The sequence below is a fragment of the Papilio xuthus genome, unplaced genomic scaffold (assembly GCF_000836235.2).
Source record: "Papilio xuthus unplaced genomic scaffold, Pxut_1.1 DF827542.1, whole genome shotgun sequence".
NCBI lineage: Eukaryota > Metazoa > Arthropoda > Insecta > Lepidoptera > Papilionidae > Papilio > Papilio xuthus.
The window spans coordinates 3,018,498-3,034,456 of record NW_013531107.1 but is presented as its reverse complement, the minus strand read 5'-3'; the positions used below and the strand labels follow the sequence as shown (position 1 = coordinate 3,034,456).

General features: G+C 36.0%; 1 protein-coding gene across 2 annotated transcripts; it reads left to right on the top strand.

Annotated features, from left to right (window-relative positions):
• The first annotated feature begins 495 nt into the window (after nucleotides 1-495).
• Kif19A (Kinesin family member 19A) lies at nucleotides 496-15,120 on the top strand. Of its 2 annotated transcripts, none has more exons than XM_013313610.1 (15): nucleotides 496-757; nucleotides 1,972-2,040; nucleotides 2,237-2,347; nucleotides 2,780-2,965; nucleotides 9,658-9,783; nucleotides 10,301-10,416; nucleotides 10,602-10,775; nucleotides 11,044-11,209; nucleotides 11,295-11,410; nucleotides 11,730-12,008; nucleotides 12,360-12,552; nucleotides 12,648-12,861; nucleotides 13,029-13,161; nucleotides 13,885-14,019; nucleotides 14,526-15,120. In XM_013313610.1, exons 1-15 carry the CDS (start codon nucleotides 686-688, stop codon nucleotides 14,611-14,613), a joined length of 2,178 nt encoding a protein of 725 aa, XP_013169064.1. In that variant the 5' UTR covers nucleotides 496-685; the 3' UTR covers nucleotides 14,614-15,120. The 2 variants fall into 2 exon arrangements, with proteins under 2 accessions (XP_013169064.1, XP_013169063.1); XM_013313609.1 differs by having other exon boundaries at nucleotides 13,882-14,019.
• The last annotated feature ends 839 nt before the right edge of the window (nucleotides 15,121-15,959 follow it).

The window sequence follows — 15,959 nt, the reverse complement described above, 5'->3', positions numbered from 1 at the left end:
TTACTTCATTCAAGTAAAAAGAAAGAGATGGTGAATTATATAACATTAGTTACTACAGGGAATCTAAGAAATAAGATCCTGAGAAAAAGGGTCTTAGACAGACGGACGGACAGCAAAGTGATCGTATAAGGGTTGCCTTTTTTCCTTTCGAGGTACCGAACCCTAAAATACAAAAAAAAAACAATATAATTATGTACCATTCGCAGGCATACAAGCAGCATCGAAGGCGCTGCCGTAGAATCATAAGCGTGTTGCTTAACTGTTGAGCTTAAAACATGCTTACATAAGAAAATTAGAACATAAAGATTATTTATAAATGTTTATATGGATATTTAAATATTTTTAAGTAATCTTAATTTAGATTAAATTAGTTATTCCCAAAAAGGTTAAGCTATTGCATGAAAGTTTCATTTGTGGGGATTAACTGTTGCTAGGCGACCAGCCGGGCGAAGGTTAAGTTTGGGTTTAGTCGCAGTCCATGTGGAGCCTCCGAGTTGAAAACTACCCGCATAAAATACTAGGAAAAACTGTCGAGAAATATAACGTTTGTTACTTCATAAACAAAACATATTCGATTAGAATGATTGCTCACGCGTTTACATTACTCTAATGACAAATATTTTTCTCTGTTATACTTTCGATAGTGAAAGTGGTGTCGTGTTAATCTAATAGATAAAACGATGCAATGACTCAAAGTACATCAAGCAACGAAAAACTTCATAACGGAGTCCGCACTGTCAGCGAGGAAAAGCTTATGGTAATACAATTTTTTTTAAACCCAGTATACGTGATATCAAGGTCACTACTTATTATTCTTTACGGTTTGGAATTTGTCTTGTATCATGAATGATCTATTATTTAATAATACTATTCATACAACGTCATAACCATAAATATTTATAAATCTTTGTAAAATAATATGAGTACGTTATCTCTTTTATCTGTTAAGATAAAATTTTCAATATCTGCCCACGTAAACTCGTATATTTTGTAATTAATTTTTCCATTGTTTACGTTTCGTTTATCCTGATTGATTCGATTTTTTTCGAGTTGTAAATCTTTATTTATGTGTGAAAGGAGACATTATATTACATATGGATGTACCTTATAATATTTATTTCGAGACAAACTTCTTGATATTTATATCTCCATATTATATGGGAGTATAAATCACCCTCAACTTAGGGTAGGCTCCGATCCCCTCGGTGGGGACGTATAGTGAGCTGATGATGATGATGATAAATTTTAGACATACCTACATATCTACAAAAATAATAAAAAATTACCTATAAAAATCTAGTAATTTATGGTAATATAAAAATGTAAGTTAATATTAATAGACGCGTGTTCGTATCTCGTGTTATCTGAAAGATTTATGAATCTAATTTGTCCAATTGAAAGAGCGTAATGTAATTAGGTTAATTGAATTTGTTGTATATAGATTTTATTACTTTATATTCAAAAGGATTTCTCTATCCTGCATGAATTTATTTATTGTATCCTGTTTAACCATAATCTTAATTATTTTGTTTAACACGTAGAAAGCTACCGACGTTTGGTGACTTGATTTTCATGAAAAAAATGTAGTGGCGTAGAAAGTAAACCATTGGCTTTTCCGTGAAAAAATTTAGAAACAGTTTAGTTAATTTAATTAGTAATGCTTTTTATAAAATATTAAAAATGGGGCCAGTAGTCAAGGTCTTGATTGTAAAAAGGCGAAGGTTGCAAAGGTCTTGCATGATGTGTGCCAATAATAAACACGATTTTAATAATTTCACAAAAGACCGAACGAATTAAACTTTTATTAATAATCTGCTTGTTAGTTTAAACATTTTGATATTATATTTCTAAAGTATTTCTCGACTTTTACGTTAAATTATATTTCATTTTCATCAATTGATTTAATACCTAAGTAGTAATTCTTTTCCTCTTAATTGTTCTAAATAATTGTTAAGAATGATTTATCCACAGGTCGTAGTTCGCGTGCGGCCATTGCGGAATGATGAGGGCCCACGGATCGTACATGTCGTCAGTGATAAGGTTATACAAGTTATGTTTTAGAACATAGTCTTCTCTGTTTTTGAGAATTTAAGATGATAGGGATAATAATCATTTTTAAACACCCACATTGTCTCCAAAATTTGTAAAAGACTAGATGTAAAAATTGATTTAATCTTCTCAGATACTTGTGTAAACGAAACAACATAAATATGCTTCAATAGTTTGTGTTCAATAGATGTTGGTGCTGGAGGAGGAGGCTGACAGCCGGCGCGATGTTCTCCGTCAACGCAGAGTCAACGATAAGCATTACATATACGACAAAGTCTTCGGCGAAGAAAGTACACAGGTATCCCTACTGATAACTGTATCGTTGCACAAAAATAGAATTGTTAGGCGCGAAGCTTGCGCTAGGAAATGGAACACGACAATAGTTCAAATGACCAGGATCGAACCTACGATCGCTAGACTGTAGTCCATATCATAAACGAATGGTGCCTTCTATTTCTTTTAAATAAAACTGTTAGCTCAACTAAACGCTAAAGTTCTCAAAAATCGTGACGCTGCGTTACATTGGTAACCGAGGTGTGCAACATGCAATGGTCGTCGCCACGAACCCCTATTACTAGTGGCAGGTAAGGATTGTCCTTTAGGGTATTGACTACCCTGACGATATAAAAAAACATAGAGTTCAACAGAAATTTCCAGTGTTCATCATTTGGACGTTTGTCTACATAAGCAAATTCATTCTGCCTGGATTCTTAAATTATTTTGCGTCTAGGAAGAGGTATACGCGACAGTGTGTGGCCCGCTGGTGGCTGATGCGCTACGCGGGATAGCGGGCGCAGTGTTCGCGTACGGCGCGACTGGCGCCGGCAAGACCCACACCATGACGGGCCTCATGGCGCGGGCTCTCTCACATCTCTTCGAGTCCATCGCTGATAGTGACGACCCTGATGCATATGAGGTCAGTAACATACCGTGGTATTGTACTATTGAAGTACTTATATAAAAATATTGTCTTTTCTCACATTCTCCGTGAAAAAATAGATATAAAAATATGTTCTGCAGATTCTTACGACAACATTTTGGTACAGATATTTCTGCTTGTTTCGTTTAGCAAATGATGTTAACACAAAAATGAGCTTAATCTCAGCAAGAAAAATAATATTAAGATTTTACGTAGAAAATACTAAATACATTTCTCCATTTCTTAAACAAATATTAAATGTGAACTATGTAGGTTGCAGGGAAGGTCACAGCTTTGCTAAAATTAAATGCAGACTTATGACGTTGTTGTTATTATTAAACGGTCATGCGTTGTCCATTACTCTCTGTACGACAATTATTTTGTAACGAGTAGCAAAACATTTTGTATATAAATATCACAAATATTTGTGGTATTATTGTCAATATTTACACCCAATATGATAAAGATGTTTGTTGATAGCACCACACCCATTGTACGTCACACGTCACAGCATATTCTGAGTACATAAATGCATTTAATTACATCATATCAGTAATAGACGTCCTAAAAGCAAAAGACACTGAACACCATAGCCTAAAATGAAATTATGTAAAAACAAAAAGGCCTACTACGCTCATGTACGCCTAAATAATCTAACTTTGCGACCTCCTAATGGAGCAAAATCCCAACCCTAACGACCGCAGTAAAAGTTTAGAAGCCCTCCATCTTCGTTCTTGCTAAATGCCTTTTATTTTTATTATTTCATGGCCATCAGCCGCAAGCAAATATGTGACCTCATATTGAAAAGTATGTATTCGCGTCTACGTAGATTCTATGTGTATATACATTGTTAGTGCGTTTTAATTGTCAGGTCATGAGGTATTGGCGAGGTCGTTCCACATGGTGCCAACACACGACATACAATGACATCAACGCCACACATCCTCACCACACACATAATGGATACGGTATCGACTTGATAATGGACTAATGTCGTATACGTGATATTTGACTCTACAATGTAAGACCAAAATTTCTTTGAAAAACTCTTGTATGTATCAAGCAAAATGCAACATTCAATCTTGGCAACTTATTTTTGTAACAATTGATAAAGTTTTTGAGTGGATTTTTTTCTGAAATTAATTCATCAGTCGACTACTGCTTTAAAGGGCAAAATCTTCAGCTCATATTTGTCCACACTAAGGGGCTCGTAGTCTACTCCAGTTAGTGGTGACTAGGCCATAGTCAACAATCCTGGCGCAGCGCAGGTTACCTTCCCACACATAATTAAAATACTTTGGAGAAAAATGCAAGATGTATCGCAATATTTTCCATTTACTGTAAGTACGTCGGGTAAAACGTGCATATGAAAATCGAAATTTGTTAAACATATAGAGACATGGCGGGGATCGAATCTGTAGATTGTTCGGTCAAGCGCTTAACAACTGCGCCACCGACGTTCTCGTTCTCTTAAAGAGCTTGATAAATTGTAATTTGCAATTCGATGCTATTACCTTAAAACGACGTATCTGTAGTACGTATCTGTTTAACAGCAACATATAGGAAAGTCTCCGTTTCATTCAACCGTTTTTATATAACTTAGTTTTATGTCCAGCTTGTTGCCTGAGTTGGCAGTGTTGGCGAATGTCCGTTCCATGGCGTGCCCTGTCTGTCTACTAAACGTAACGGAACACTGACTAGCCCCATTTATGTACAACCTTTTTGTAACAATTTATATTTACTGTTCAAGAATATAAAGGTGTTTGAACTTTAAACCTTTTAAACTGTCGCGTAGATTATTATTTAATATTTTCAATTGGAATTGTAGACTCTCATTATTTATTGCTAGATTACTTTTTCAATTGATTGTTTTCATTCTTCCCTCCCATCCTCTCACTTCAAGGTACTCGTACTCCTATCAGAATTCGACGCGACAATAAAAAATCGTACAAGCATTTCTATAGTATTAGTTTTTAGTTTATAAAACATGTTGGAATGTATAAAGAATTTGAAGTAAATATTCACCCTCATGCAAATAATATTCTAGACCTTGACCGGACGTAATCAGACATTATTTATGTGGTTTATAGTACATTGCGGTTTCCGCGGTTTTAAGGAAGTTTTGAAACATAGTACAATAACCGTAATTTAAAAGCACTTCGGTTCATTTTTTATTATTTTAACTAATTAAATTTTAAAATTTTAACGCCTTTTCATAAAATTAAATGCTTGGTTCATTAGGATTTATACTCTTACTTTTTGTTGTTATGAAACTCATGCTTCTTTATGGGAATACGCCTCGGTAAAGATAAATTCGACAACTCTCTGTTTACTCTTTTCTGTGTAACTCCTAAATATGTCTTACCGTAGGTTTCTGAAACCACCAGTTATACTAGTCATTATCTTTGAAAAAAAAAGATAACAACGGGGATTTTGGTCTCTGAAACCGACACACGAAAGAATTTATCTGTATGCATGTTAATTTTATGTCGTAGTCTTTACCACTGCAGCAACCAGTCCAGCTCGTGTGAGCTGAGTGAGCTTACATATAAACTTAAATAATTTCATTATATTATCGTCGAATAAGCTATGCAAATGTATTCATCACATCATCACATCATCACATGCAAACGGTTTACCGAAACTGGATGACGCCTATTATAAAATATAGATTCAGTCAATCTATAAGTTTGCTATTTTAATCCGTAAGGCATTGCGAAATAATTAAAAAGTGACCATGAATGAGTCCACTAAAGGAAGTGTACAAAATATACATTAATTTATTTTTTGGATAAAGATTCTTTGGTCTGTATTGTCGATACTATGGAAACTTTTTCGTGTTTCGCTTTACAAAGCAAAACGGAAATTAGTATAAAGCTTTGTGGTTTTATTTGTCGAATAGTTTGTCGACACCTAACAATATCGCTTTATGAAATCACCCCTAGGTGATTTAATTTAGATATGATTGTTTTGAGTGAATGCTGCATGAAAAGTTTTCTAATAGTCGTAAATTTATACACGCCTGTAACTCACTGAGGTAGGCAGAGTACGCTGTTAGAAATTTTTTATGTTAATTTATTTATCATACTACTAATTTTATAAATGCGAAAGCTTGGACGGATGGATGTTTGGTAGAAGATATCTCCAGGGTCAACGGATCTCGATGACATTTGGCATAGATGTGGAATTCGCGAAGAACAAATCGGTTACTCATTATTTTTTTGTTGATCCAGCGCATGGAGTCGCGGGCAAAAACTGCTTTAAATATGAAAGTAAAGGTGTAAAAACTTGTCTAAAAAATTAAACAAGCGTCAATTGATATAATGGATGTATGATTATAAAATAAATTTAATAATTTTTGAATAAATACAAATTAAAAAAAAACTTTTAAATAATATATAAATTAAAACATATAATAAATCTAGTTCTTAGAGATGTAGTACGTTTAGAATATTAACAAATAAATTATTCATAATACATTAGCCCAAAATGGATTTGTTAGAACCACGAGCTTTAGTAAGTAGTTGGGGTGGCACGTGTTCCCACCCGCAGGGCTAGGGGGCAAGGTCATTGGCTAAGGCCAGTGTGATTGACACGTACTCCTTGCCTAATACCACCTAATGCCATCGACTTACACTCTATTAGCCCGTATTAACACGTCCGCTGACCACTCATTATTTATTGACAACTTCGTCAATGATTCGTTTATTTCGTTATTTTGGTTTATAGCTTTAGGAAAAAAAAATTACGAGTCAGTCAAAGTTACTCTCGACTCTCGATTATAGGCCGATTATAGAATAATATTAATCAAATAAATCGACTTAGACCGACAACTATACGTTCAAGTTTGATCCGCTACATGTGCCAATGTGTTTTCCGATTTTCCAATTTCATGTGTACATTTATACGGTAATGGAAAGCGTTTTGGTGCAACTTGCATATATCTGCGTTTAGAATAACTCGTTGGGGACATTATGTATGAGCTGATGACCTTGACAACGTCTTTGAGTTTATCTATCTCTACTTTTTCGACTTACAATGCTAGTTCCAGTATCGTTTCTTTTTATGTGTATATGCAATGCAGTGTTTGCAATTTACTCGTATAATGTATTATTCATTAAAGTTGAACGTCTAAGGTGGAGTTGGCTATACATTTTTAATTTAAAGCCTATTCAGGAACAAGGCGGACGTTGAAATTTATTGCTACGAAGTCATTTAAATGCCATTAACGTCGACGTCCACTGTTTTAGTATTCTTTTTCATATTTCTTTATTTGACTCTGCTTCTACTCAAAAGTCGTCTAGCTTGAAAATTATCCATTAAAATTATTTTTTCTTACAAACATAGTAATTTAACAATTCTAAGCTCAAAAAGGACGCTTTTGACATTATCAGTATCTCCCCTAATTAACACGATAATACCTTGGTATATTTCATTTTGATGGAATTGTTGTCAAGCACAATTTAAAGTTACCTTATGTTAGTCTGATAGCAGATTTATTTAAAGTTCGCTTCACAAATTGATAGTTCTGACAGGCATAGAAAATATTACACAAGTGAAGCTACGAACAATTCTATATGCATATAATATGTTATATGTCATGTAATAAATAAGGTAACGGTTAACAAGAGGCGTGACCTTGAAGTCAGTCAAATTCATTGACGTCACGAAGTTAACTCGAGTAGGGCATCGTTAAATTATTCTTACCCTGTTTTAAGAGACCGGTCTCGATTAACATTAGGTAACTGGACACGCTAACAAAAGCTTTACTTTTAAAAGGGCACTTTGTACAAAAACTATACCGTAATATTAAATAAAAACTTTTCATATATTCTTTTAATATACAAGAAAAATTATACTGTACAGATCAATTCGTCTTCAGCTTATAACGTCCATAACGAAGCGCTTGAACTTACCCTAAGTATGAGGCTTAACCCCACCACTTACCGTTGGTTGCTTAGACCAAATTCTGTATAAAACATATACTCCATCATCCATCTCATTATCTTTGTCAAAATAGATTTAACAATATGTTTTATACGGGGATTTTGGTCTCAGAAACCCTCGATAAGTCAACGACGTTGGCCTAGTATAGTATAGTTGAGTTTGGATGTTCTCATACGCACATCATTGACTTTCTTCGTAGATATGTGCTGGTTACATGACGATGTTTTCCTTTATTTAATGATGATTTCTCATAGAAAGTTTTACATTAAATTTTTCGATACAAAATAAAGACGAATTGATAACGTTCTTTTTAAAATCAGCTAAAAATAAGTTATATGGTCATACATTTCATAATAATAGTTCAACGTAAGAATATCAGTATTGATTGATGTCCTTACATTGTATTTCATCCAAAGCCTTGACGCGGTAAGAATCCCGAAATATATGCTTGCTAAAGTTTTTGAATACAATGCTTAATCCCTCCATACAATCACATGACGATGTGACCTAGACCTACTATTGAAAAGTTAGAATGATTTATTTGATTTTCCATCACAAAAGCATAACAAAGTTATGTTCAGTATCGAAAGAAATCATTTAAAATCATTAAGATATTCTTTACTGATCATGTTCTAGATATTACTGCCTCTTATTAAAGAAAAACAAAGGTCCGGTGGTATTGTTTTCTTTAATAATTTTTTCTTAATTTTTCTTTATAAAAGTAGAACGTGTCAAGGTTTAGGATTAGGTTTTAATATCGTTTTAATTTTTAACACTAAATGTAGCGAGCATTTCGGTTTTCGTGATAACGTGACTTGTCCATGCATTAGTGAAATTTACGATATACGTTTCGGCGAATAGTGCCATGCGGCATTTCTGATACATATCTTCTGTATAATGTTGCGCTATTGCTGCAAATTTTTAGCTGCATTCTTAACGACTATTTATGTGGAATAATCATAAAGCAATTTTTGTAAGAAACTTTCAACGTAAGGAGAAACTAATCAAGTTTTTGCAATACGATTTTGATAAGTATTATCAAAATTATCGGCGATTAACATTACGTTTTTGCACACCACTCTTCTTAAATTTAAAAAACCAGAGAAAGTATTTGTTCAAAGGCTTTGCCAGTAAAATACCGCGGCAAAAGAATATAAATATGTCAATGAAGTTCTTTTGTAATAAAGTAAACGTTTGTTTTGTAAATGCTTAATGGTGCTTCCGAAAGGTTATCATTAGCAGTCGTTAGCCGCCACTTTTTAAATACTTACCCAGCTCGACCCTAGCCTACTCATATTGATTGATTTTGACGCTTTTCACATCGAACTTCCATTTATGTTTGTAAATGTATGATGTATTGTTTTCAGGAACTTTCCATTAATTTATGGTAGAGCTATGAATATTTTAGCTGTTGTATTAAAGTACATTGAAATTGTAAATAAAGTAAACTAGTAATTTGGTTTATGCAATCTAGAAATTCTCTAATAACCTTAATTAAAGGAATATTGCAGGGTAGTTATAGAAATTGTTTTTTGTGTCATTTGAATAATTTCTTCATTACCAATTTTTTGCAATAGATAGAACTGTCTTTAGAATATATGTAGTTTATTTAGTTTATAGAGAAAACTAAATGTGAATCCAGTTTACAATGAAATTATGTGCAGAATAAGCACATAATTTCATGACGTGTTGAATACATTGGTATATCACTATGTCTACTGTAGTTATGTTATTTGTTGTAGGTAAAGATGTCGTATATTGAAATCTACAACGAGAATATCCGCGACTTGCTCAACCCGGGGGCGGGACCTCTTGAACTTCGTGACGAGGGCGGCAACGGAGCACCCGTCGTCGCAGGACTTAGTGAGGTACGTGTTTGTATCGTGATATAGTTTTATTCAAATATTGGGAGCCCTAGGTCATCGGCGCGCTACGCAGTGCCTTCTCTCGCATCAAGCTACGCCCCGATATACAATTGTATTCTACGCAACGACTCGCGCGAAGTTCAAAACCGCGAAGATAAGATATATGGATCTAAGAATTTGTACTTATGTACACAAGTTTCAGCATTTTAGAAAATAAATTAACCTTTTCAGATCATTGTATCTTTTAGAACCTTGAACTTATTAAAATATTATAGTATTGTATTATAACGTACGGATTTGTTAGTGAATGCTTTTGATTTGGAAGTATACATACGTTACTGCAATATTTTGAGAATTAGTAAAAATGTTTTTCTTTATGTCCGGTTTCGTTCCTACCTTAAACATGTAAACATTCTCACGAGTATGTACGTTTTGTTGTGACTTTCTTTAAATGGCTACAGCGATTGATGAGTTATGATTCTATTGTTTTGTACTTAATAAAATAAAAAATATATTTTAGGTACGTGCATTAGGCGCAGCTCACGTGGCTGAGCTGCTCACGCGTGGTGACCGCGCTCGCACCGCGGAGCCCACGCATGCCAATCAACACTCTTCAAGAGGTCACGCTTTGTTAAGGTAATTACGTCCTAATGATATATCTTTACATATATTTTTGTTTCGTGATGAATAAGAAACGTTCATCATTCTTATTAATTCCATCCATTCATTCACTCGTTGGTTCCTCATACATTCGAAGTGTTAGTGAGGCTTATTCCTTATTTAAATTTGATTTCGCGAAAAAAAATCTTCTATATTTGCAGCGTTTCAGTGAGTAAAAAGGTTGAAGGTGGTATACAGCGCGGACGTCTCTTCCTCATCGACCTGGCCGGCTCGGAGAGAGCCGGACTGCGCTCGAGAAGACTGGAAGGCGCACATATAAATAGATCCCTTCTGGCTTTGGGAAACTGTATCATGGCGCTTTCTGGAGGCGCTAGGTAACTTCTCACAATTTATGTCAATAATAATAAAAGTAATTGAGTGAATGAAAACCGAATACATAAATGAATATTCCAACGAATGACACTAATGGTAAACGAAAAATTAAAGAAAGAATGAATGAAAATATGAACGAGCAAGAATGGCTTGACAATGACGCAATGAATAAATGATAATAATTACGAATGAAGTAAAGAATACATTGATGAATGAACGATTGATATGAATAAAAAAACATAATTGAGTAAACAATATCCGTGTGGTCAGATATGTGAACTACCGCGACTCTAAGCTGACGCGTCTTCTGCGCGAAGTGCTGGGCGGGCGCTGCCGCACGGTGATGGTGGCGCACGCGGCGGCGGGCGGCGCGCACCGCGACACCACGCGCTCCACGCTGCACTACGCACAGCGCGCTGCAGCCATCACCAATAGAGTATACACCATCACATACGGTTCCCTACAGTTTTCGTTGGGCTTAAAAATCACCAGTGAATCCATTGCCGTTTATTTTTGTTCAGGTGGAACGTGAGATAGTGGAGACTCCAATGCATTTGTCACAATATCGGACGGTAATCAACGAGCTACGAGAAGAAATCGCGCGTCTAAAATTCAAAATGAAAGATGATCGATCAAGGTAACTAAGTAACTATTTTTTATTATAAGGAGCCACTTGAATACGCCGAAATGGCGAAGCGACCGCTACCCATGGACATTCGCAATTGCAGATGAGTTATCTAACTTTAATCGACGGGGGAGGACACGCTAAAAAGGGAATTTTTCCTCTTGTCATGCATCTCCATGTCCCCTCCTTCCCCTTCCCATCCTTTCCTTATAAGAAATGGGTGAGAAGGGAAGGAGGACTAGAATTAGGCCTCCGGAACGCATAATCCAAAAAATTCCAAATATTTTTTGGATACAACATTTGCCTTAATATAATTATCCATTTATTGTAGCAGGAACAAAGAAGAACAGAAGATAGAGGGGAATGAAACAAATGAAGAAGAGCCCGCGAATGCGTCACACTTGAAATCATTACGCGAAGCTATCGTGTCGACGTTCAAGCAGCAGATGCGACTACGGCGGCGTCTCATGGAATTGGACAGTCACTTGTTGGGTTTGGCGCTGGACGCCGAGCGCCAGCACGCCGCCATCTCGCACTGGGAGGCGAGGTTCAACAGGCTTTACAAGCCCGTCAGTATCGGCACCAGGCTTAGCACACAGCAAAGTTACAGGTTCGTAGTACTTAAATTAAGGAATTAAAATTAAAATTAAGGAACACAAAGGTGTGATTTGAGGTATTATTTATGACAATTTGGCATGTTTTTATAGGTTCAGATCACTCTATCACTCTTTGTTCAATTATGATACATTAAACCCCAAAAAGGCGACACTTACATTGACAACGACAATGAATTAAGATGAGAAAATACGACGCAGCTTTCATGTATATTATTGTGATTTAAACAGCCGCCAAATTTTTTGATTCAGCTTATCTCTATCACAGGATAAACTTCCAACTTTCAACCCTACTACCATCAGGAAACCATACATCTATAATGGTCGATTTATGTTGCATTCTGTAGGGGAGGTACGGGCGCGTCCGTGGCCTCCAGCGTGTCTAGTGTGGGTGAGCGCGCGGAGGCGGAGGTAGCTGTGGAGCAAGCGTGGGCGGAGCTCGCGGCCGTGGAGCGCGAGCAGGAGGCCGCCCGCAGCGAGCGCACGCGCGTCGAGCGTCAGCTTGAGCAAGTACGACTACGAGGGGCACAACTGGAACAGGTCGGCTTAGCAACTACCTAACACATAATGGAAATGTAAGAGACTGTATAGCAGCATTAAATTGAAAAAATATATCTGATTAAATATTGTTTCAGGAGTTGCCGGCTCACATCGGCAACGGTCCTGAGCGGGAGGTGCTGGCGCTGGTGTGTCGAGTGCACGAGCTGGAGGCGGACAAGCTAGCGCTGCAGGGCGAACGGGCGGCGCGAGCCCATGACTTACGTCGCCGCGACCTCGCGCTGCAGCGACGCGACGCCCAACGACGGCTTACCGACGAGATTATTACCAGACAACGACGTGCCCTTGAAGGTATTCTATGATAGAAATGCGAAGCATGGTGAATTTATACTTATGGAACGTAACCAACTGGACATCAATCAATTCTACGTCTATTAAACGTAAATATTAATTTGAGCAAGTTGGTTTTGAGGTCCACGAGCGAAGAGGTTGACTAGATTTCTTTTTTGATCGTATAGAAGTGGGAGTGGGCATCCAGCCGGAGCTGGCGCAGCTGTACGAGCTGTACCAGCAGGAGATCCACGCCTCCACCTACACAGAGACCAACGACATCTACACGCCGCCCTACATGTTGCCGCCCATCTCCGCCAGGTCACACATTATTACATTTCCTTTGTGAATATTTTGAAACGTAATCGTCGACTCATCATTATCAATGCGTCAAACGTCAATGTTTTTGTATACTAAAGGAGTTCGAATTTTAACGCTTTCAGTAAATTAAAAATAAAAAAAACACTTTTAACAGATTACAGGCTGGAAACGACTTATTATTTTCCGCGACCTTATAATTATATGAGGTTCTTGTTGCTTAGATTATTAATATATCTATAGATTAGTAACAAGGTTGTATTAATCGCAACGTTTAATCGTATCACGTATCTTAATGACCCACCATCAATGTAGGCAACCAAACAATACCCATTCGTATGAATGAATTCGGACATGTAATATGTACGGTGCAAAGAATATTAAGTTGGCACACGACCTCACTGACTTGTGATCTGAAAGCGAAAACTTCTACAAAGTTGAATAGTATACTCTTTGATCCTTGAACTTTTGAATTACAAAGTATTAAGTTGAAAGTAAAATTTACTACGAAGGAATATCATATTTAAAGAGACTTTTATTAAACACTTAAGTGTCTATGTTTGTGAAATATTCTATATCATAGTTGACGTCTAATTAGCTGAATTCAAAAAGGAGGTTAACAATTCGACTGTATTTTTTTTTCTTAGAGACTTGTTAATCGTCAATTTAATTCATCATTAGCAGTAACTGTAATAATACCAAAAGTAAATTCTAATATAACAGTAGCATGTCGGAGTTGGGCTGGTCAGGCAGTTCTAGTGGGTCCGCGCGAGGCTCCAGTTCGGGCTCGGGAGGCACCGTACCTATCGAAGCGCGCCTGCCGCGACTAGCGCCTACACCGCGCCCACGCACTAAGTACAGGTATTTTGTAGACGCCTAGTAAAATATGTGAAAATTCATGCAAGGAAATATACCATCTCATGAGATCTCTAACCGTGGATTTCTGAGACCAAAACCACCATTTAAAACATAATTGTTAACTCTATTTTGTCAAAGGAATGTCGGTAATTTTATAGAGATATTGGTCTCTGAAACCAACGGTAAGAGATATAAACACTTTCGTTGTACACCGATGAATATGGATATCGTTATCAAACTATGTGTTGTATGTCTTGCCGCAGCAATTTGTAATTTTCACTGCATTAAGAGTATTTTTTATTTACTTCTAAGTATAACGGTGAAAAACCGCCATTATATAGATATTCAAACGATTGTTGTGGTGTCTACCAATTGGCAATATTATCGACGACATTTTGCAAGTTCTATCAGCCTGTATATGCAGCCTGTTTAAAGAACAAGAGAGTGTTAAACTATTATTGTATTGTTCAAGGATTTTTCTCGCCGTTAACAGTTTTTTCTTATTTCAGTAACGCTAGTGCATCGACATTAAAGCGATACGCGAGTGATGACAGCCTGGTTATCGCGGCACCTCGTCGAAGCGAAGCGGCACCTTGAGACATCCGGATATGAGAGATGGATTAAATTTGAGACCACTAGTTCCTTGAAACTCACAGTTTAAGGTCAATCGTATTGATGTGTGAAGTTGGTATACATCGTATACGTATTGTCCTATGTGAATCAATTTTGACTTGACGCCTTCTCCCAGCGAGTGTTGTGTTCTGGAATTTTCAATACGTGATTTCATAATATGTATGTAACTCCTTAAGACCTCATTTAGATCAAAAGAGTAAAAATAACGTGTATTCTGGTTTGCAGTTAAACGTTTCAGGGTTCGTTCATACAGACCGAAGCTGAGAGCAGAGGAGATTTATCGCAAATAAAATTAAGCTTTATGAAATTGAAACAAGGTTTACTATACTTTGCACTTCAAGAGCAATGGTAAAGAAAGTGAAAAGTAAAATTAGACCTTGTTTCAATGGTTTAAAGCTTAATATTACTTGCGATGAAAATTTGCTCTGTTCTTCACCCCGATCGGTGTGAACGGACCAGAACTATCGCGTGTTCTAGTCATCATTATTTGAGTTAAACAAATATTTATTTTAAATGTAATGTTGAAGTTTGTGTTTTGTCATAATTTTAAATTTATATGAATAATGTTTTGAACATTTCGTTAAATAAAGAGATTGATTGTCACAAATATTATTTGTTTTATTAAACTAAATCCGAACGAACGAACGAAAAGAAATTAGCGGCATCAAAAAGTCTTAACTTTTTGATGCCGCTAATTTCTTTTCTTTGTAATAATTCATTTTCCTGATAATATTTTGTGCATGTACTCATATATGATAATTACAAAGTTTTGTGTCAAGGTATGTAATAATAGATTGAAAAATATTACCTGTATTTTGTTTATAAGATTTGCCATGAAGATAGATAAACACTTTATTGCTCACATTACAATATACAAACAAATGAAAGAACGGCCTTACTGGTAAGAGCGATTTCTATCAGACAAGGGATGTCAGGATATGTACACTAAAATCAAGAAAAGCCAATAATCTTACTAATATCATAAATGCGAATGTTTAGGTGGATGGATGGTTATGTGTTTGAAGGTATCTCCAAAATGGCTCAGCGGATCTTTAAATTTAGCACAGATGTAGAACATAGTCTGGAAGAAGACATACGTATTAATGTTTTTTTTAATACGCTCGATGGAATCGCGGGTCACAACGAAAATTAATTAACTAGAGTTTAAGAATTTAAATTAATTAAGAGCAACAATTATTGGTAAAGTAATAAAACATTAAGGCTTTAGACATAACTTATATTTTATTCACAATGAAACGAATCATATTTCTATGATATGTTACTATACTTAACATATAACAGGTATGTAC